Source organism: Papio anubis, chromosome 6, assembly GCF_008728515.1.
Source record: "Papio anubis isolate 15944 chromosome 6, Panubis1.0, whole genome shotgun sequence".
Classification (NCBI taxonomy): Eukaryota; Metazoa; Chordata; class Mammalia; order Primates; family Cercopithecidae; genus Papio; species Papio anubis.
In genome coordinates this window covers 126,723,585-126,745,964 of record NC_044981.1, presented here as the reverse complement: position 1 = coordinate 126,745,964, position 22,380 = coordinate 126,723,585, and the positions used below count along the sequence as shown (strand labels likewise).

The 22,380-nt window shown below is 39.4% G+C and overlaps 1 protein-coding gene across 3 annotated transcripts in view; it reads left to right on the top strand.

Annotated features, from left to right (window-relative positions):
• PDE7B (phosphodiesterase 7B) overlaps positions 1–22,380 on the top strand; it is a 334,895-nt gene that overhangs the window by 163,792 nt on the left and 148,723 nt on the right. Inside the window, exon 1 of one of the 3 annotated variants that reach the window (XM_003898136.5) lies at positions 11,079–21,593. The exons of the other annotated variants lie outside the window; for them this stretch is intronic. Coding sequence (XP_003898185.1) covers positions 21,356–21,593 — 238 coding nt within the window. The 5' untranslated portion in view covers positions 11,079–21,355. Of the gene's footprint in view, positions 1–11,078; positions 21,594–22,380 lie in introns of those variants that run through there. 3 annotated transcript variants of the gene reach the window in all.

Here is a 22,380-nt window from a genome sequence, read left to right as displayed (position 1 = left end):
GGATTTTATCTATAGTTTCCATGCATCTTGGACAAATCATTTGAATCCCACAGGAATCCCAATTTCAGCATGATTGGCAGGATAGAATGATTGGCAGGATGGAGGCAGAGTATCTTCAGTCCCAAGCAGCAGATCACCAAATCCAACATTAGTCAGAGAGATACTCCCTAGAGACCTGTCCCCTCTTTGGGCAGCCCATAAATTAAGAGTCAGGCAAAACCACACTACACCTGAAGGACAGACTGATTTTCCTTTTTGTGTTGACTTCCTGGATGGTCTTGGATAGATACAGAAATATGATCCAGTGGACTTAACACCTGAGCATTAGAGCTAACCTGACTCAAAATGAGATCAACTCCTCAACATCACAAACAATCCTGAACCCAACTTAGTCAAGAAAAGAAGGCCAACACTTGGCATGTGTCTGGACCATCATGACATTCAAAGTTAAAGGAAAACCTTTGAACAGTCTAAGCAATGAAAAGAACATAGCGCTTTCCTCACCACAAGTAATTCAAAACAAAATAATACAGACTCTTAAATTACCGTTAAGAGGTCCAACAAAGTTTTTATGTTTTTATATATTTATTTCCACATTTATGAAAAGATAATAAATATGTGTACAATTTGCCTTTTGATAAATATATTTATATATTATCTATACATATACGCGCGTGTGTGTGTGTGTGTGTGTGTGTGTGTGTGTGTGTGTGTGTGTGTGAAAAGCCAAATCCTTATTTCAAGAAACTGGTGATCTTGCTTCATTGATCCCCTAACTATGGGCTTAACCTGTGTTTTAACTGATTTTTGTGGCCAAGCATCTCCCATGTTCAGCAGTGTATGACTGGGCTTTCCCCTTCCCTCTCTCCCTCACTAAGCCCAGAAATGTCTCATGGCCATCCACCCAGCTCAGACTCTATTTTATTAAAAGGCAGTCTCTGCTTGTACTGACTTCACAGAGACAATATGCAAATTACTAAGTGGCTTCTTTAACATAAAATCCTGGAAGTAAATACTGCAGAAATACAAAGTACTTATTAAAACTTACCTTCCTCTGAGATTAATAAATGATTCTTTGGGAACAAATTGTTCAACCAAGTAAGATTAATAAAGTTAAGGGCCATTAGCCAATTTTCTTGTAGTAAATTGCAGGGTGCTTTGCAAGAATTGCATTATTTCATATAAGTTAATTCATTGAAAATATGTATAATTTTAACTTTATAAGTAATGAAAATAACTAATAAAGAAGTTGAACAGCTAGTACAGCTGAACAAAAAGAAGGAAAAAGAAAAAGCCATCAAACTGTCAAAGCATACCTATCAGGGCTGGCATCAACACTATAAATATGCAAGCCACAGATACACAAAACATGCACCATCAAACATGCTTTTTGTCATTTTGTCCCCCCTATACTCCATGGTTTGAAATATTTCATCCACAAAACTATATTAATTTGGCAATACAGTTGATCTTTGAATAATGAGGGGGTTAGGGGAACCAACCCCTGCATAGTCGAAAATCGGTGTATAACTTTTGAGTACGCCAAATCTTGACTACTAATAGCCTATGTTGACCAGAAGCCTTACTAATAGCATCAACAGTCAAGTAACATGTATTTTATGTTTTTAATGTATCATTTACTGTATTCTTACAATAAAGTAAGTAGAGAGAGTGTTATTAAGGAAATCATAAGGAAGAGAAAATATATTTACTATATATTCAGTGGAAGTGGATCATCATAAAGGTTTTCATCTTTGTCGTCTTCAAGTTGAGTAGGCTGAGGAGAGGGAGGAAGAGGAAGGGGGAAACTTGTTGTCTCAGGGTAGCAAGAAGAGACAGAAGAAAATCTACTTATAAGTGGACCTGCACAGTTCAAATCCATGTTATTCAAGGGTCAACTGTAATTATTTTGTTTTTCCTTTTTATTCACCACAATCAATTAGAGATTCTGCTTAATAAGGCATAACAGTATCACTTCGCTGAGTTGATATAATTACCCTCTTCAGTGTGTCTCTTCTTATTGTGCCATAACCAGGTACTGTGAACTCATGCCTGGTTTTCCTAGCTCTTGTGAAGGTATTTTTGTGCGTGGATAGTTGTTCAAATGGATGTTTCTGGGGGACGAGGGAGACAATCACTAGAGAGCCCCATTCCGCCATCTTGCTCCACCTTCCAGCTGACTTGATATAATTAAATAATTTGACTTTTTTGGCAATCTGTATAATCTTATTAAAGTTAAATATTTCATTTCTACTAACCTTTTTATATATGTGTGTATCTACATATACATGTATAAATATTTATATATGCATATATCACATAATATATTGAAATATGCATGATAATATAATATAGCCTTTTAATATATTGAAAAATATATTCTTATGGATCTTCTTTCTTACCATACCATCTCTCTGGGGCAGGAGCCTGCTGATCAAATTCAAGCCTCTCTTTTCACAGAGGAGCATGTCATGTCCCAGAGCGATTATTGCACTGCCCAAGATCAAACAAGCCATTGAAGATTGAATTGTCTGTTGTCCATATAACACTTCTACAACAAACTCCATCTGTTTGCTATAGTCTCTAAATAAGCACCCATATTAAGAGCAAGGGACTCACAGAAAATTATTCCAGTGAAATAATTATCTTTCAGCTCACCTCTTGTCTCTGCTGTCCCAGACACTTGCGGGCATAAGTACTTGTTCTATAACATAGCTTTCTTTATATTTATGCCTACCTCCATTTTACCATTGCATTATAACAATAGTATTGTGCAATAGTAATAATGCATTTTAACAATAGTATCGTGCAATAGTAATAATGCATTTTACCATTGCATTACAACAATAGTATTATGGCCTGCCTCTCCCTCTATTAATAGTTCCTACAAGTACAAGAGCTATGTCTTTCTGATCTAATTTTCCTTGGCACCTACTGTACCTAGTTTCCTAAGGGTTGTTTTAGGGTGGATGAGATAAGATTAATCTGGCACAATGTTTTGTTTTCTTATGTTTAAGTACCTTCTATATGTCAGTAATTTCCAAATTCATAACCAAGGACTGACTTTTCCCCTGTACTCTATACTCAGACTACCTACTTGACATCAACTTAGGTATCTCATCATTCCAAACTTAAAATATCCAATCAAATGCATGATTAAATATATCTAAGTATATTTCTTACCATCCCAGCAAATAACACTAGAACCACTGCTTTTTTTCCTTCCACATGCCAATTCATGGATTTGTTCTAAAAATCCTGTCTGCAAAATATTTCCTAGCTGGGTGCAGTGGCTCATGCCTGTAATCCCAGCACTTTGCAAGGCTGAGGCAAGTGGATCATCTGAGGTCAGGAGTTCGAGACCAGCCTGGCCAACATGGTGAGACCCCATCTCTACTAAAAATACAAAATTGGCTGGGTGTGGTGGTACATGCCTGTAATCCCAGCTACTTGGGAGGCTGAGGCTGGAGAATTGCTTGAACCCAGGAGACGGAGGTTGCAGTGAGCTGAGATTGCACCACTGCACTCCAGCCTCGGTGACAAGAGCAAAACTCTGTCTCAAAAAAAAAAAGAAAAATCCTGAAACCATTTATTTTTCCTTCAGTCTCACAGCTACCGCCCTAGCCAATACATCATTTTTTCTTTTCTTGAATTGTATTAGCCTCCTGATTAATTTCTGCCTCTATTCTTGTTCCTATGCAATTTCTTCTCCACAGAGCTACCAGTGTGGTCTTATGAAAACTATTATATATTAGATTGCATCACTCGTCTTCTGAAAACCTTGTAATGGCTTGTCATCCCACTTGGAACGGCATCCAAGATCATTCTCTAATCTACATAGCCCAGCATTGTCTGGTCTGGAATCTCATCTCATGCCACCTTTTCCCTTGGTCATTGAGTCTCTGTCACTGCCCTCCTTTGTTTGTCACTGGCCTTCTTTGTGTCTTTAGACATAGTAAGCTAGTTCTTGCTTTTGGATCTTCCCATGGGTTGCTTCTTCTGCCTCAAGTCCTCTTCCCCCAAATCTCTGCCTTCTTCTTGTCCTTAATTTTCAGCTCAAACGTCACTTACTTCAAGAGGTCTCTCTTGACCATACAATTAAAACAGTTTCTTAGCCACTATTTTATTAATCAATTAATTAATGAAATTTATGTTTGAGAATTTTCTGGTTAATGTATTTGTGTGCTTTTCAACTTTTCAATTAAGAATTACTTCTTAATTCTCACTAATATGTGAAGTCTGATTTGTTCAAAACTTTGTTACATGCTTAGACCATGACTGGCCCATAGAAGGTGCTTAGTGTTGGATGCTTAATGATGTTAAATTCATTTGCCTGCCTTTAACATCCACAAGTGCAAGGAGAATAAATGAATGTGCTCAGAATTCACCTGATAAAGATTTGTCATCTAGGGTCAAGGACCTCCTCTTTTTTCCATTTGGGGGCACCTATTTATTATTGCTTCTGTGGAGGCTGATATGTTAATGTGTAGTAACCTTTTGCACCCAACAGTTTCTTCCTTTAAGCTCCACCATTGATTTTCCTCATCTTTGTGCCTGAAGAGCCAGAATGATTCCTTTTGTCCCCACTGTCCTGACAGTTTGCAGTGACACTCACTGTGCAAGTGGGAGCCATTGCCCTTCAGCTATCAGAAGGCTGGCCCTGCCCCAGAAGTGCAGGCAAGGAGCTTTGTACAGCAGCTGTTTGTGTCTGTGCACAAAATGGCATCCCTTCTTCCAGAGTTAGCCCATGGTCTTGGGAGGGTGGGAACTCAGCTCCTTCTGGATCAGATTCACTTGCCCCACCAGGAAGCACTGGCTGAGAGGGTGAGAGAAACTACAAAGCAATGTTTCTATTAAGTCTTAGAGATTAGAGATGGAAACCAGAAAGAGGAAGAAGGGGAGAGAGGGAAAGAGAAGGGTCTCAGAAAAAAAAAAAAATCAGCTCACTCTTCCATTTTACCCCTCTGCCAAGGGCCTATAAAATCCTTTTTCCCAATTATCTATTTGTTAGTGCAGTTCTACACTGGCTGAGTCTCCATCAGGCACTGTGAGACCCCAGCTGTTTCCCAAAGTATTTTTAGATGCCCATGGGGCTACTCAGGGGTACATAGTCCCTTATTCCTTAAATGAGTATTTATTTACTGCACCAATGAATGACCTGGTCTGATTAATAGTTATAGCAGTAATGTCACTCTTGGTCCAGGCTCATCTCTTAGTGCAGAAGATCCCAGGACAAGCAGGACACAGAGAAGGTCTGACAAGCCCAGAGACATTCTACAACCTCAAACTGGAATCTTGCCTTTACTAACCAGGCAGGACCCCGAAAAGAAGCCAGTGCCTTGGATCATTTTATCTAAAGCTTTCATGTAGCACAGGGCCACCAAGTCTCTGAAGTTGTCCCCAGTCCCATACACCACATGAACCGTGTCACACTCTTCCTTCAGTCCTCAACAGAGAGGCTGAGGAGCAGACCATTCAGAGTGGCCCCATAATGATGGCTCCCTTCTGCACGTTGAGCAGAGCATCTTTCTTTCCCCATCCTGATTTTCTGAGAGTGAGGAAGAAAACTCTTTCAGTGTCCAAGTCAGACATCACTCTTATAAGAAACTTCATTATAGGAGCCTCATGGCAAAAAATAAATATCTATAGCTATAGAAATAGATAGATACAGATTTAGATATCAATATAGATATAAATAGATATATCTATGTATATAAGACTTTTGGGAATTGCTTTAGTTTTTTAGGCCAAAGACCTAAAAAAAGAAAATCGCTACTTTAGTGCCCTAAATGATGTTCTTAAGGCCCGAAAAGATAAGGAGCTTCCCAGAATGCATTATTTATTTGCCAACCAGGAGCAGTCTTTTTACAATGTCGTTAAGGACTGACTTACAGGTGACAATGCCTTACCAAGAAAGCCCTTGATAATTCAGTAACCACATCCTCTAATAGAGATCTAGGAAAGGATGACATTTAAAAAAAATGTCCTCTGGGAATAATTCTGTTATAATGGGTTTCTAGAGATTTAGGGAGAAACTAATTGGATATTCACTGTTGATGGCTATGTATTTAGATCACACTAGAAAAAAATAATGTTCATCCATGTTTATAGAAATGGATCTGGAGAATTTTGCAGATGAACTGAAACACATGTTAAAAGTTGAAACATGAGGAAAAGAAATGGCAGCAGATCAATAGTGAGGTAAAGGGCTCAGCAGCTGATCACCCCCATGGGCTCAAATTCACCTTTAGCATCATTGCTAGCAGAAATCTGTACTTTTTTTTCCTCTTTAGTTTTTATGTAATCTTTATCATCCTTTTCTTTCGTCTCCTGACCACTTCCCACCAAACGTATATCCTTTATTTTTCCTTTCTTTTTACCTTTACTATGCATTTCCCTTTATCTATCACCCTCGTCTCATGGCTGCTGGTTCCACTGATGGCACCTAAGATTGAAGGGGTTACCAATGCCAGCTCCACAGAAAAGGGAGCAGATAATTTGGAGGTGATGTTTGTGATTGGATTTCACAGAATGCCTACTTTGTGCCTGGCCTTGTTAGAGATGCTTGTCAAATATGTTCTCATTTCATCATCTCAGTTGTCCTAAGAACTCAGTTTAATATCATGCAACACGCTAGTTCAATTCGAGAATAAAAGAAGTTTTGTTTTGTTGTATTTTGTTTCTGAAAAACTCTGCCTCCAAAGGTTGTAGAGAAAAAGCCCCCAAGAAATGCCAACTTGAAGATGGTTGGAAGTGGGAGGTTTGACCAACAGGTTAAAGATAAGAAAGTTGCAACAACTGGGTAAATCTCTGAAACCACAAGCAGATTTCTATGACCAATCTGTTTTATTTGCACGTTTGTGCTCTTGGGGGAAAACGTGACTTTACCAGCCATGTTAATGGGGGAAAAGTTCTAACCCTTCAATAATTTCAAGAAAACCAGAATATGGTTTAGGTCAAAAAAGAGTACTTGATTTTGCAACACCAAATATCCCTTTTGAGGTTTCCCAAAAATGCTGTGGCAATCCCACACAGAACTCTCTCCATATTTTTACCACAGAAACAATAGTGCTAATTCAGCACGCACTATGATTTAGACCACTTTGGGAGGTGCTTTAAGGAAGATATCAAAGAAATGAATACCTGCACTCTTATAATATCATAAAAATGCAATACAGAATATACTAAATCTCCATGTAAAATGCTAAATAAAATAAAATACATTGATTATAATGTGTTTAAGAAGTGTAGAAAAACAAATGGAATCATTGGACTTAACTAGGTTTAGTAGGTCAAAGATTTAGAGTATCTACTATTAGATACTTATTCAAATAAGTACATGGGCTTATTAATAAATTATTATTAGGGACAGAAACGAGGATTGCAAAAAGTAGTTGAAGATCCTAAATGTCAGAATGATTTGCCTGAGGGTTTAGACTCTCCTTCCCTTAGGGATATCACATGGGAGCCTAGCCTTTCTATCATTCTACAACACCTTTGAAAAGAAGGAGCTATATAAGGGTGATGTGGAATTTATAGGTTTACATTGCCCTAGTAGAACTATAAATACACATGACTAGGTAACCAGGTTTACCACATGGAAATAGAAAAGGTGTCTGATCTACCAGACACAAGTCTGTCTTCAGCTTCATCACTGCATCTACCACCCCAGGACAGAAATCAGCCTGGGGCCAGACTTGAATTTCTGTTGTCCATGCAGAAAGTGACCCAAGTCATTTCCTCAACACTCGGAAACATTTAAAACTCTTTTTTTTTTTTTTTTCTTTTCCATTTCTGGCCAAGCTGTTTAGAAAGCACAGATGCAGCTGGCACTGTAATATTGTAAGCAGCCTCGCTAAATGGCTCCAAAAGGGAAATAGCTGTCCAGTGTCTTGGGTAGATCTGTGAGCTCCATTCACCAATGTCACGTCATTATTCTCTGGTTCTTCAGACCCAAGAATCGAGGTCGGAGACAGCAGAGTTGCTGCTGCAATTTTGTTTACCTAACAATGTAAAGACTACTCTGATAACCCTCCATTGCTAGCCCCTTTTCCTAAGAAATAAAGTCACTTTAGGGGTTTAGTATCTGATTTGAAGAAACCACCCCATTACTGAAGGGAGATAAGATGTTCATTTAATTTTTTTTAATGTTCATGTGAACCACGTGCAACATGTTCTTCCTCTCTGGTCACGCTGAGAGATGAAGGCTTTTTTCAGCACTTTTTGGATAAAGGTTGTGGCAGAGATCTAAAATCCACCCTGCTGGTCACAGTCATGACCCTAGTGGTAGTGAAGATGTGACTTTGGCTTGAGAAATACAAGGTGTAATCCTACCATGAAGAACAGTTGTAGAAAAAGGTGCTGGCGTGTTGTAATTATTCTTATTTTTCTTCAATTCATCGGACTTAAATGTTTAGCAGCCAGATATGATGATAAGCTGTAAATCAAGCAGAGTTTCTACTGCTTTATACAACATCCCAACCGCACCAGCAGTATAGCAGAGTGCTAAGAAGGTATGCTTATCATCCTTCTAAAGCCTGATAGTATCTGCACCTTGAACAAATTACTTTCATAGGAGATCATGATAATGCCTACCTTTTGGGGAATTCTTGTTAAGATTCAATAAGGAATTGCATATGAAATGCTTAGTGCTGTATCTGGTACACAAGCATTCAAAGGAAGTGCTTGGGCTCAGGTCTGTGGAAATCCGAAGCTTCTGTTTTCTTTATCATGCTTCATTATTAGCAAAATTAGAAAATAATCTGCTATTGACTGAATGTGTCCCTTCAAAATTCATATGTGTTGATACCCTAACTCCCAATGTGATGGTATTTGGAGGTGGGACCTATGGGAAGTAATATGGATATAATGGTGGAGGCTTTGTAATTGGATTAGTACCTTTATAGAAAGAGACACTAGAGAGCTTGCTTTCCCTCCCTCTCCCCACCATGTGAGGATACAGCAGGAAGGCAACCACCTGGTAACCAGGTAGAAGGCCCTCACCAGAATCTGACCATGTTGGTTCCCCAGTCTCAAACTTCCCAGCCTCTGGAACTGTGAGAAATGAACTTCTGTTGTTGAAGTCATCCAGTCTATGGCACTTTGTTATAGCAGCCCAAGCTGACTTAAGATGTGATCTAATGGAAATAGTCTATCTCTGAAGTCCCTTTAAACTCTCACATTATGTGATTCCTCTTTCTTTGTTTTGTTGTAATAAAACACTTTTCTTTTTTTTTTATTATTATACTTTAAGTTCTAGGGTACATGTGCATAACGTGCAGGTTTGTTACATATGTATACTTGTGCCATGTTGGTGTGCTGCACCCATCAACTCGTCAGCACCCATCAACTCATCATTTACATCAGGTATAACTCCCAGTGCAATCCCTCCCCCCTCCCCCCTCCCCATGATAGGCCCCGGTGTGTGATGTTCTCCTTCCCGAGTTCAAGTGATCTCATTGTTCAGTTCCCACCTATGAGTGAGAACATGCGGTGTTTGGTTTTCTGTTCTTGCGATAGTTTGCTGAGAATGATGGTTTCCAGCTGCATCCATGTCCCTACAAAGGACACAAACTCATCCTTTTTTATGGCTGCATAATATTCCATGGTGTATATGTGCCACATTTTCTTAATCCAGTCTGTCACTGATGGACATTTGGGTTGATTCCAAGTCTTTGCTATTGTGAATAGTGGCACAATAAACATACGTGTGCATGTGTCTTTATAGCAGCATGATTTATAATCCTTTGGGTATATACCCAGTAATGGGATGGCTGGGTCATATGGTACTTCTAGTTCTAGATCCTTGAGGAATCGCCATACTGTTTTCCACAATGGTTGAACTAGTTTACAATCCCACCAACAGTGTAAAAGTGTTCCTATTTCTCCACATCCTCTCCAGCACTTGTTGTTTCCTGACTTTTTAATCATTGCCATTCTAACTTGTGTGAGATGGTATCTCATTGTGGTTTTGATTTGCATTTCTCTGATGGCCAGTGATGATGAGCATTTTTTCATGTGTTTGTTGGCTGTATGAATGTCTTCTTTTGAGAAATGTCTGTTCATATCCTTTGCCCACTTTTTGATGGGGTTGTTTGGTTTTTTCTCGTAAATTTGTTTGAGTTGTTTGTAGGTTCTGGATATTAGCCCTTTGTCAGATGAGTAGATTGCAAAAATTTTCTCCCATTCTGTAGGTTGCCTGTTCACTCTGATGGTAGTTTCTTTTGCTGTGCAGAAGCTCTTTAGTTTAATTAGATCCCATTTGTCAATTTTGGCTTTCTTTGCCATTGCTTTTGGTGTTTTAGACATGAAGTCCTTGCCCATGCCTATGTCCTGAATGGTATTACCTAGGTTTTCTTCTAGGGTTTTTATGGTATTAGGTCTAACATTTAAGTCTCTAATCCATCTTGAATTAATTTTTGTATAAGGAGTAAGGAAAGGATCCAGTTTCAGCTTTCTGCTTATGGCTAGCCAATTTTCCCAGCACCATTTATTAAATAGGGAATCCTTTCCCCATTTCTTGATTAAAACACTTTTCTTAAGCTCCCAGTTTGCTAGGAACATAGTAACAACTCACCTGAGGAAAGTAGTAGGAATGTTCTTTAAGTCTGACAATCACTAGAGCTAAGCTTTTAAAAATTCAATAAAATAAAAAATAATCAGCAAAAACATAATTAATCACCCATGTTTTCCTGGCTATGAACAAACTCTATATCATATAATTTCTATTTTTTTAAAATGTGAAGTAGAAATTTCTAAGACAGTGTTTTAGTTGTCAAGACATTAAAAAAGAATTAATGAAGAAAATTGGTTCTCATTTTTAAATATTTATTTATTTATTTTGAGACAGAGTCTTGCTCTGTCACCCAGGCTGAAGTATAGTGGTGCTATCTTGGCTCACTGCAACCTCCACCTCCCAGGTTCAAGTGATTCTCCTGCCTCAGCCTCCCGAGTAGCTGGGACTGCAGGCATGCACCACCCTGCCTGGCTAATTTTTATATTTTTAGTAGAGACGGGTTTTCACTATGTTTTCCAGGCTGGTCTTAAACTCCTGACCTCAGGTGATCCACCTGCCTCGGCCTCCCGAAGTGCCGAGATTACAAGTGTGAGCCACCACGCCCAACCTGTCATTTTTAATAACAAAAACTAATTTGGATCTATTGCATCCATATTTATATTACAGCACTATAGTTCACCGTGCTTTATAGTTAGTTGTACATGTGTCTGTCTCTCCACCAAACTTGTAAACAATTTTAAGGGAAGGGAGCATGTTTTTGCATGTCAAGCACTTAGCATAGGGCAGACACAATTCACCACTCAATAAATGCATGTTAAATGAATTAATGAATGAATGAAAGGTGCAGCAGTGAGATTTTAAGTTACAAAGTATGGTTCAATGGCCTCTGCAATCCAAACTAAAAGACGGGCCAGAGCATCAAAGGCAAGTAGTGACGTAAGTGAAGTTACGTCCCAGATAACCAAAATGGATAAGAGGTGCTGCTTTGTTTAAATAAAAGAGCCAGCTTTAAGGTGGGGCACAAAGACTTCATGAAAAAACATGGAATTTTATTTGGATTAGACAAATAGAAAAATCTTTCCCAAGAAGAAGGACCATGTGAGCAATAACATAATATATTCGTTTCCTATTGCTGTTAGAACAAATCATTACACATTTAGAGTCTTAAAACAACACAAATTCATTATCTTACAGTTTTGGAGGTCAGAAGTATGAAATGGATTCCACTGGGCTAAAGTTAAGGTGTCTACAGGTCTGTATTTCTTTCTGGAGGCTCTAAGGGATAATCTGTTTTCCTGCCTTTTTTATCTTTGAGAGTCTCCTCCCATTCCTTGGTCCAAGGCCCCTTTCCATCTTCAGAGTCACCAATGACCAGCTGACTCTTTCTCACATCATATCACTCTGACACTGACACTTCTGCCTCCCTCTTCCACATTTAAGGACACTTGTGATTATTTTGGTCTCGTCCAGATAATCCAGATATTCTCTGTATTTTAATGATGGCTGATTAGCAATCTTAACTCCATCTTCTACCCTAATCTCCTTTGCCGTGTAACCTAACATATTCACAGGTTCCGAGGACTAGAATGTGGGCACCTGTGGAAGGCCATTATTCGGCCTACCATACATGTCAGATGCATCTGACATGTTTGTGCAACAATATGACTTCCACAGAAATTTTCCATATTCAATGTAAGTTTGAATGTGTTTACAGGACTAGGTGAGTGGGAGCCTATTTTTGAAAGTGCCAAATGCCCAAGAAAGGGATTTGAACTATTTTTATAGGTAATAATTACCTTTGCATCAAATTAGTATTAATGTTGCCATTACTTTTCATGTTACATATTTGAAAATGACATGATTATAAATTATGTTCAATCCAGAATATCATAACTTTTAAAGGTAAATAAGGCTTAACTGAAATTTTCAATGATTAATGAGAGACTTGAAAAACACAATAGTAGCCTCATCAATTGCCTCCTCAAAGTTTGAAAGCAGGAAAAAAAAGTAATAACAGCATTTAAAAGGCATTTATTAAAAGCCCAGTTATCTGTGGTTTGAAGTTGACCCTTGATATTCTAATTGAGACACGCAAACATAAAATCAGCAAGGTATATGAACATCTGCAAGTCAAAGACGGGTGTATTTTACCTTGCAATTAAGTGGACAAAAGAATGTTAAAGTCAAATGCAAAGATGTCTCAGAAAACACGGAATGCAAGAAATCTTACCAGCAGACCACAAAATAGGTCCAGGAAGATCATGGAGGACAAAGACTAGATAAACCCCAAAGTCCAAATAAGCAAATAGAGGAGGATCAGTTAGTATGCATATCCTATAAATAGACAGACACACAATCATTTTAAAGTAATTTTCAAAATAGAAGGAGAAAAATGTGGTTAAAATTTCAATGTGTGATGAAAAAAAATTACCAGAGTGAAATTCTTAGAAAATCTTTTGATAATAAAGATCTTATACACATGTCAAAGTTGTAAAATGTTCTAGTGTGCTGGGCTTTTTTTCCTTGATTATGCTGCAATAATTCTTCTAGCAACACTGCATATCAAACAAAAAGGGTTCAGTAGGAATCCCTGTACTGTACCATGCAAAGAATGTGTTGTCTACGTACTATATGTTAAATGGCCACCCCTTTAATTTTCACTCTTAATTCTCCTGCCATTACCAGGGGAAAAAAACTCATAAAATTACCAGAAATAATAAAACATTCTGTATACTAGTTTTTAATACAGTATCTTCCAACTTTCTCTTTCTCATTATTTAGTTACTCCCCTGGATTATATATATCAGGAAATATTGGTGTTCATAACCATAGCAAAGCACTTAGCCTTAGAAAGAATCAGGAAAGACAATGGAAAAAATAATACAGTGAACTGTGTTTCCAATTACCAGCAGATGCTTTCATTTGTTCTAAGCGTTCTTGTTTAGTTAACTGTACAAATTTTTAATCATATAAATCTGGTAATGTTCTAGACCCACGCTCTTAGTTACCCTGGTCTTCCAGCTAATTTCACATGTCTCTTCCTTCTGGCATTGTTTTCCCACGAATACCGTGCCTACAGCTGTATGAATTCCAGGTGATACCTGTTAAAGAATGCAGCCTATTGCAAAGTTTACTTGATTCAACCTTTGTGTTGTGTGTGTTGTGTGTGTGTGTTTCGCTGAGACTGACATTGCTGTAGATTTCTCTGAATCAGCAGCACCATTCGCCACTGGCTACAGCACCATGAATGCCTGCTTCCTTTTTTTTCCATCTTTATTTCTTTGAGGAATCATCTGGTCACCATTCATTCATGCCTGGAATATCACAGTGGGAAAGATTACCAGGCTTCATGGGAAGACCACTTTACATAAATCTTTAATAAACCAAATGAAAGAGCAGGTCTTGCTGAAAGTATCCCTGATGATGGAGATCAAAGACTCAGAGCCTTGCCTGTATTCCAACCATTCTGAAAATAGCGGGAGGGGTGCAACAAAATGCTGGAAAGAAGGAGTCATGGAGAAACTGGCCTAACTAAATTGCACTTGACATTTGATGAGAAAAGACTGTCAAAAATAGTATTTGTTTATGAAATTATTTAAGATTCCATTGCATATATTTATTGCATGGGCTTATAGTTGATAGTCAACCTTATCTTTAAAGTTAACCCGTAAGGGGAAAAAAAGAAAAAAACACAATTGACAAGCTGTGGTTCAATGTCCCCGGATACAGCACTTGTTCTTACATAGCAGTTCTGGTTGCTTCTTTCCATTGAGAGTATTTGGCCTGCACCAGCATGATTGTTTTTAGAAGTCCTAATAGGTGTATCTGGAAAGACTGGGATGATTGCTGCATTTTCTTTCATAAATAACTAATATGGAACAGGCATAAAATTGTTGCCACATAGTTATACTCTAGCCTTGCTACTCAGAGTGTGATCATGACCAACAACCTTGACATCCCTAGGAAACTTGTTAGAAATGCAGAGTCTCAGGTCCCTGCCAGACTTCTGGAATCAGAAATCTGCATTTTAATGGGATCTCCAGGTTATTCAAATGCACATTAATATTTAAGAAGCCTTGATCTAGAATAGCCTCTAGGAGATACCATTTGGCATAGCTGTTCTGTGTAATTCATAATTACCAGGAGGTAATAAGTGAAAAAGGGGAAATAAAAATTAAGTGGAAGAGGCAGCAGGATCACACGCAATACACATGGAGCAGTTGAAATTTCCTTCTTCCAAATTAACTTTGAACTACATAAATATGAACCTAAATGAAGTCAAGGACAAAAAGGAATCTTGTTAGAAGGCTTGATTCCTCATAATTTTCTCACTTTCCTCTTGTTATTTCATTTATATAAAAAATCTTTCTATATCTTATTAGTGGCCTACTTTATTTTTATTAGATTAAGAGAAAAGAACCCTCACTCAGGCATTTTCCAGCAGTTTTTTGAGAATGTTTGGATAATCTCTCCTCCAGTCTCCTTGAGATCTTCTTAACCTGGTTGAATTCTTGAGAGCTTTCAAAATTTATGCATCTCATTTATTTTTTTTTTAAAAAAATCAACATATTTCAGACTTTGTACAGGCCACTTTTTAAGTATCACATTTGATTCTGCACACTACATTTCTTGTAAGCACACTTACAAATCAAACAGAAATCAGTTAGGAGCAATCAAAGTTATAAAAATGTTTGAGAAATAAAGGCCCCAAACAAAACATTGAGGCCCTCATCAGTTTGTCTAGGGAAATGAGACCAGTAGGGGGCCTGAAGACACATGTTCACTACCACAGCATATGACACAAAGCTGCACAGCTCATGAACATCAAACGCATTTTGTGTTTAGTCGCTTTGGACTAAAAACAAAATTCCCTATTAAGAGAACCTATACAGCATTAACTAGAGCACTAAATAATACATGGTAAAGATCATGCAGGATGAGACCCTAGACATGATTCCTGGGCTTTCATCCCTCCAAAATGCACTTACAAAGAATATTTATCTTATGAGTCACATACATTGTTCTGTATCTGTCTATTCGCATTCATACTTTCACCAGGCCTACCTTAAAGACCTTGCTACCATCAAATCTCTTACTGTCTTCTGCCACAGGTCACTCCCCAATACCCTTTATCCAACAGCCCTGCTTTTGATTTCCTTTACGCCTGCATTCTCACTGGGGAACCCAAATTTCCGAAGTAAGACCTACTTCAAGGGTAGAAGGGCTTGACTTTCCAGCTTTCTAACAGATCCCAGGAAAGGATAGCCAAAATCTGTGTTTAATGAACTTGTCAACTATGATATCATATAGCTTAAAAATAACAATATTAAATTTTTATAGCACATTACAGTTTAAAAATAACTGACATTCTAGTCTTATTTAATCCTTTCAGGATCCCAGTGTGATGGATAAAATGTTTATTGCCATCATACCCATTTATAGATAAGGCCCCAAATTTGGGGCAAAGCTCTGTGGTGAGTATAGATCAAAACCCAGTTTTTGTAACTCTCAGATAAGTAGTCTCCGAGAGTTACTTTAGAGATTTCCTTGTTGTAGCTGTTTTCTAAGAAGTTGACACGCTCGAATGTGAAATTCTGAAAAGTGTACTCTACCACCACTATGATCTTTCACAATCAGAAATAAGTCCTGAAATCCTAGAAAGGCTATAGTCAGAGGGTGCCAGGGGCACACACCAAAGTGTCAGATGTTCAGTAGTGGGACAGAATAGGAGGCTGTATTCATCAGCAGGCAGGAGCTGAGTAGAGAAAATCAAGTCTTCCTTCCATGTTGTTCTCAACTTTTGTCTGACTGGGCCCATTTTTGTTGGGAAATTCACAGAGACAGTAAACTTAGCATTAGCATTAGTTAAGATCTTTAACAGCCAGGATAGAGTGTGATGTTAGCTGAAATCCTAGTTTCTCTCTTAAAACGTACAAAAATAAATGAATAAGTAAAGAGACAGAGGTCACTCACACTGAAAACCAGAATTAAGGCAAAAGAGGCCAGGCGGGTCCCCAGTACCTGAAAAAGGATCCAAAGGCTAGCACAGAAGGTTTTCCCTTCTGCTGCTTCTCCGGCAGTTAATATTCATTTGCAGGGCGAACAAGAGAATGATTGGGTATGGTTGAGACACCCCTCCTACTTCACCCCACCTGTCTTTCCTCATCTCACCCCACATGCTTTCCCCCTTTCCCCCATGACAATGGAAATATGTGCTGCCTTCTAGGGTCGGTCTGTAGACTAAGTCGTTTTTCCTACTTGCTGGCATTATTTCTTGAGATTAGCTAAGGCCAGAGTTATACATTTCTAGGTCTCCTAAATTGTTTGCACTTCTTCTACTTAGACTGTATAGAACCAAGTTGAAAGACCTGTTTTTCCTTCCCTGCTCATTTTGAATTTTTTTTTTTTGAATTGCATTTGTAAAAGCAGACTGGTCGTGTGTGTGTGTGTGTGTGTGTGTGTGTGTGTGTGTGTTTACACATCCATGCTTGAACTGATGGAGAGGAAAGTTCAGGACAAAATAAATAAACTCCCTCCATAGTTTGCATTTTTTTTCTAAAAGATAGGCCACAGATGAGGGTCAATAAGAGTATAAAACAATTCCAAAATATCTGAGTGAGAAGATTTTTATTAAACTTTTTGTTTTGTAAGAATCTATTAATAGACTGAAAGTGAAAGAAAATGACAAGGATACATGTTTCTAAGTTTCCATTTTTTAAAAAAGGTACATTCTCTAGAATTGTTAGAAATATTTAACATTATAAATGCCTTATTTTACAAATCACGTGTAATAAATGCTTATCTGCCTAGTGACTAGAGCACCCATAGTCTACAAGACTTTTACATAGCCCTCAGAACACCAAAAATTCTTCAAAGTCCACATTCTAAATCAACTATATTTTTGACACTTTTCTTGGTTGTATACTTTAGTATTGGGGTTATCAATTCTTTTATAGCTCCAACCACAGAGCAAAGTCTTTTTATTTTTAGTTTTTGGAAGAAGGAGCCAATGCAATGGCTAGTTTTTGTCAAAAAGAAGAAACTTTATAGCACATTTGGAGTAACTTAGTGCAGAGGCTCAGCGGGCCAGCTGGTGAGGCAGCTTGTAATAGTTGCCACAGTCAGGGCATCACCGGGCCTCACCTTTGTCCAGCCAAAACCAGATGTTGGCGCTATTCTCTTCACAGATGCTGCCCACTGCTGGTGAAGGACGGGGGCTAAATTAAGGTCCTCTTTGGTACCTGAAGCTGCCTTTGGGGGTAGTATATTGTATGGGTCCATCCCTTCTGTGCAGCCATTATGACGTCCCTCTCCAACCCAGTAACCTCCTCGTTGTCAGTAAGAACATCACCTCCAGACGCCTTGGAGTGCAGTTCGACCGCCCCTCTGGGACTCTGGGCCCTCAGGGCCCACGCAGCCGGCACCCCAACTCCTCAAAGTAACCTTGAAGCCATCACACCCTCAACAAGTAGCAGTACTTCCAGGAACAGCAAAGTCTTTTTGCTACAATTAGGTGTCCATTGTCCATTGGAACAAGCTGTTTCGCCTGTTAGTTCTCATTATGTTGAGTTGATTCACAAGGCCTGAGAAAGAACTTGGTTATTTTGAAAGTCTATCTTAAAATGTCCTGTCTGCAGCCATTAATTACTGATACTAGCATGCGTAAGAATCCTCACAAGTTACCTGTGGGTCTTCTCTGTTCCATGATTCCTTTGATCACGTAGCAACCCCACCCTCAGTGATCCAAACTTCTGTCTGCAGATACCATATCAAGGTGAATGATGTCCACTGAGTAGTGAAAATTACAGGTTTACAGGCATGCTCTTCTAAAGTAACTATCTGAAAAACAAAAGAGATCACAGCCTATGAGATGCTAGCTACAAAATGTAACAAAAGCACCTTTCAGATAATTCACATGATAGAGAGTTTTAGTCCAACAAGCATTAGCCTCGCATCAGTTTGTCCCAATCTCTTGAACCTGCAGTTGAGCCAAAAATTTCCGAGCCAAGCTTTCTCGCAAGATTTCCTGTACTTCCTGTTTCTATGTGAGCCAGAAATACCATGAGAACAACCTTTCTTGTGGTATTTTTGCCCTTCTACTCCAAGATGAAAATAATCCCATATTGGGGGAACTTTTTTTTAAATTGTGCAAATATTTCCAATTTTCAAACCTTCAAATGAAGTAGATTCCTCCTTGGGAATGAAAATGTGAAATGGTGATTGCTTGGCCCTGACTCATCTCCACTAGGAAGTATTCATGCTCAGTGATCCAACATTTTGTAATTTCTGTAAGATATTTTTACAAGGAACTAGGTAAAACAGTACAGAGGATACAATGGAAATGTATATCCTTGGAATTTTTTAAAAGTCATTCTTGAAGAAATGAACAATGAAGTGTTATGTTCTTAGTACATTAGTGTATGTGATATATTATATCATACATTTGTTTTCTTTGTTCTTAACCCCTTTGTTCCAAGGGTCAGGATATCCTGATGCTAAGTGCTATTGCAAAATAACTGAACAAAAATAAAAATAGTCAAACACTTAGGAAACTCTTCAGTTGTTATGTCAAGGAAGTTTGTGACTGAGGAGTGAGTTTAAGACATTATTCAGGAAATATGATAATAAAGTGAAACAGTCTACATGTGATTATTAAACAAAATCATCTCAATCCTAGAGAGCCTTGATGCCCCCAGCCTGATGGAAGGGTAAGATAAGGACTGGACAGGCTGTCAAAGTGGTGGAAGTGTGGCACTGATACTTAAATCCTTTCATCTCTTATCAGAGAGGGAAATAAGGAAGAACACATCTTTCTAATGAAGTAGACCACTGATTATGCCCTAACTGTGTTGTATGAATATCTAGTTGTTATAGTAAGAGCCGCTAGATCAATATTTTAATAATGAAATTCACCAAAAGCAGTGTCTTCAATGTCTTTATTATTGTTTTATACCCTCTTGACCCTTCTTCACCTGTTAGGAAGGAAAGTAGGTTTGCCAGTATACTTTTCCATCCAGAAAAAAGAAAATTCACCTGATCCAGGATGGAAAACTAAACTTATTCACCATGGATTTAGAGAAATAATAAAACAACAATAAAATTACAGTTGTCTTTGCTGGTTTCAACTTTAAAAAAAAAAAAAAAGAGATGGGAGCAATGAAAATAAAACACACTCTACAATAATCTTTCTCCTCTTCCCCAAGTTTCCTCCTCTCTCCCATGAAGAAATATCAAATAATTGTGTGATAAACCAGCCTTGAAAGGAATGTAGAGCAGAAGCAACAGATTATACATCAGCAAAATGGCATGCCAAGCAAAATAAAGCACTTTGCAATGTGGAGACGTGAAGAGGAGAGGAAGACGGGATTGTTACAATGTTCTTCCAGAAAACAGGGACTATTCACTTGAATGTACAAGTTCAAATTGTTCCTACAAACCAATTTGCTGGCAAAAGCGCCAAATACAATACTACCCCACTTTTGTTTCTGTCCAAGGCCTTTCACATACGCTACAGGGGGCATTGCCTTTTGTTGAATTGGTTCTTACTTTCAGGGTTAGCGCCTCCATCTCTGAGACTAAGAACAAGAGGCATGGCCCACGGTTGAGGTTGCCCTCAATTCAACCACTCTCAGGTCGGGGACACAGTAGTCAGTGGCCCACATAATAAGTCAGAAGTGCTCTCCCTCCAGAAGGTGAATCGTTAACATTCTTTTCTTTCTTTCACTGCCATTTATGTCCCCTGTGAACATCCTTTAAAATGATTGTTCCTTTGAAAATGGGTTTTGAACGGTCCTGAGCCACATGTCCAGGCTATGCAGGCCACTGCCCGTTTGCATGAAGATCTTGATGCTTCCCGAATTCTCATCTTTCGGAGTTAACTGTGGAATGTGATTCAGTGTTATTTCCCTTCCAGCTGAAGGGCAGCTGAGGTTATGAAGGGATTTGACCAATAGGTCATAACCCAGTTAGGTTTGCTGAGAACCAAATGACACAAGGGGGAGGGATGTGGAGAAAGAGCGAGAGTGATCAAACTGAGGCACTGAGGATCAACCCAGCCCATCCCAGCACTGGTCTCAGTGACTGGGCAACGTGCCCCCCAACCCCCATCAGGCCCTCCAGGGAGAAGCAGCCGCAGATTGGTTCTGCAGACGCTCAGCTTCTGTTTTTTTGGAGATCTCCTGGGGGCTTGCAGGGCCTGAGTCTGCACCACAGGGGTGACTACTCACCTGACACCTCCAGATAACTGGCCTCTGGCAAGGGGGGAACCCCTCTGTGAGGTTAGCAAAGGGGAAGCCCCACTTCTTTGCCTGAAGTCCTTAAGAGCTAAGCCAACAAAGAGCTAAGAGTCGACAAACTTTGACAAGCACCGAAAGAGAATTGAGAACAAGTAAATCAGAAGAAAGAAGAGGAAAAGCAAATGCTAGAACGTCGATGGCTTTTTTTTTTTCCTCCCTGCTGTCGTTCCAGCTGTAGCCTGGGATTAATTAAGTGCTGTGAACTCAGTGCCAGAGAGAGGAGGGGAAAAAAAATGCATTCTATCTCTAAGGAAGGAGTACAGTAACAGTTTCTCACCAGTGAGAAACCTAGGGAAGTGAATCGCTCTCGTCGGCAGTGTTTGTGGAGGGCCTGAGGAGACAGGGAGGCTGTGCCAGGCTGGAGGAGTCTTGTCTTTCCGAAGCTGGAAAGGATCTTACGGAGGTTCGCCTTTCCCTGCCTGGGAAGAATTTCCCCTGTGGTAGCAGCAGCAGCAGCAGCAGCAGCAGCAGCAGCAGCAGCAGCAGCAGCAGCAGCAGCAGCAGCAGCAGCACCACTGCCTCCTCTTCTGGGGCACAAGACAGAATGCCTGTGCTAGAGCGCTATTTCCACCCAGCAGAGCTAGGCAGGAGGTGGACAGGCCCAGAAGGTGTGCTGCCCTCCTCCCCGGGAAGCCGGCCGGGGTGCCAGCAGGGGCCGCTGCCCTGGGACTTGCCAGAGATGATCAGGATGGTAAAGCTGGTTTGGAAATCCAAAAGTGAGCTGCAGGCGACCAAACAGAGAGGCATTCTGGAAAATGAAGATGCTCTCCGCAGCTTTCCAGGTAAATTGACCATGGGGTGTAACAGATCACAGGACCAAGTCTGATAACTAACTCCCCTTCTTTGGAGAGTCCAAGCCATAAGGAGGAAGATGAACTGTGTAGCATAGGGTCCGAGGGCTGTGACTTCCAAATATCTGCTCTGATAGAAATGCATCTTGAAATTAAGAGTGATTTAGTAGGAGGAGCATTTGACTGGAAATCAAGAAACCTGGGTCCCGGACTCAGCTTGACATACGCTTGCCCTGTGGGCTTGCACAAGTCAAATTTCCTGAGTTTCAGTCTCCACCAAGGAGGGGGTGGAATTGGATGCTGTTTAATGGCCATCCTGACTCTAACATTTCTTGTCAACAAGTTAGAGATATCCCTAAAAGAATATTCTCCTCAGGTTGCTTTTTATCATTTTTTATATAAAGTAAAATACATTTTCCAATTTTTAGCTATGCCATTTACAGCATGTATTATGTTCCCAGCACTGAGTTTGGCATGCAAGCTTTTTATGTCCTGGGCAAGTTGGTAAACTTTCTTGACTTGGTTTCCCCTTTGACAAATGTCAGTAATATAAACACCTTTATTGATATCAACTCACTCACACTTTGTCATGTCATAAGAATGTGCTGTGTTTCGGACGGTTGTGGAGAACTTCACTGTGTTTCTGACAGTGGATGCAGCCACCACCAAGACTCCCAGCATGCCTGGGAAGGATCCCAAGGGGCTTTGTAAACTAAGAAAGCCACAGCTGACTACAGGGCACTCTCTTTCTTTGAGAAGTATGTTGCTAGATATTTGG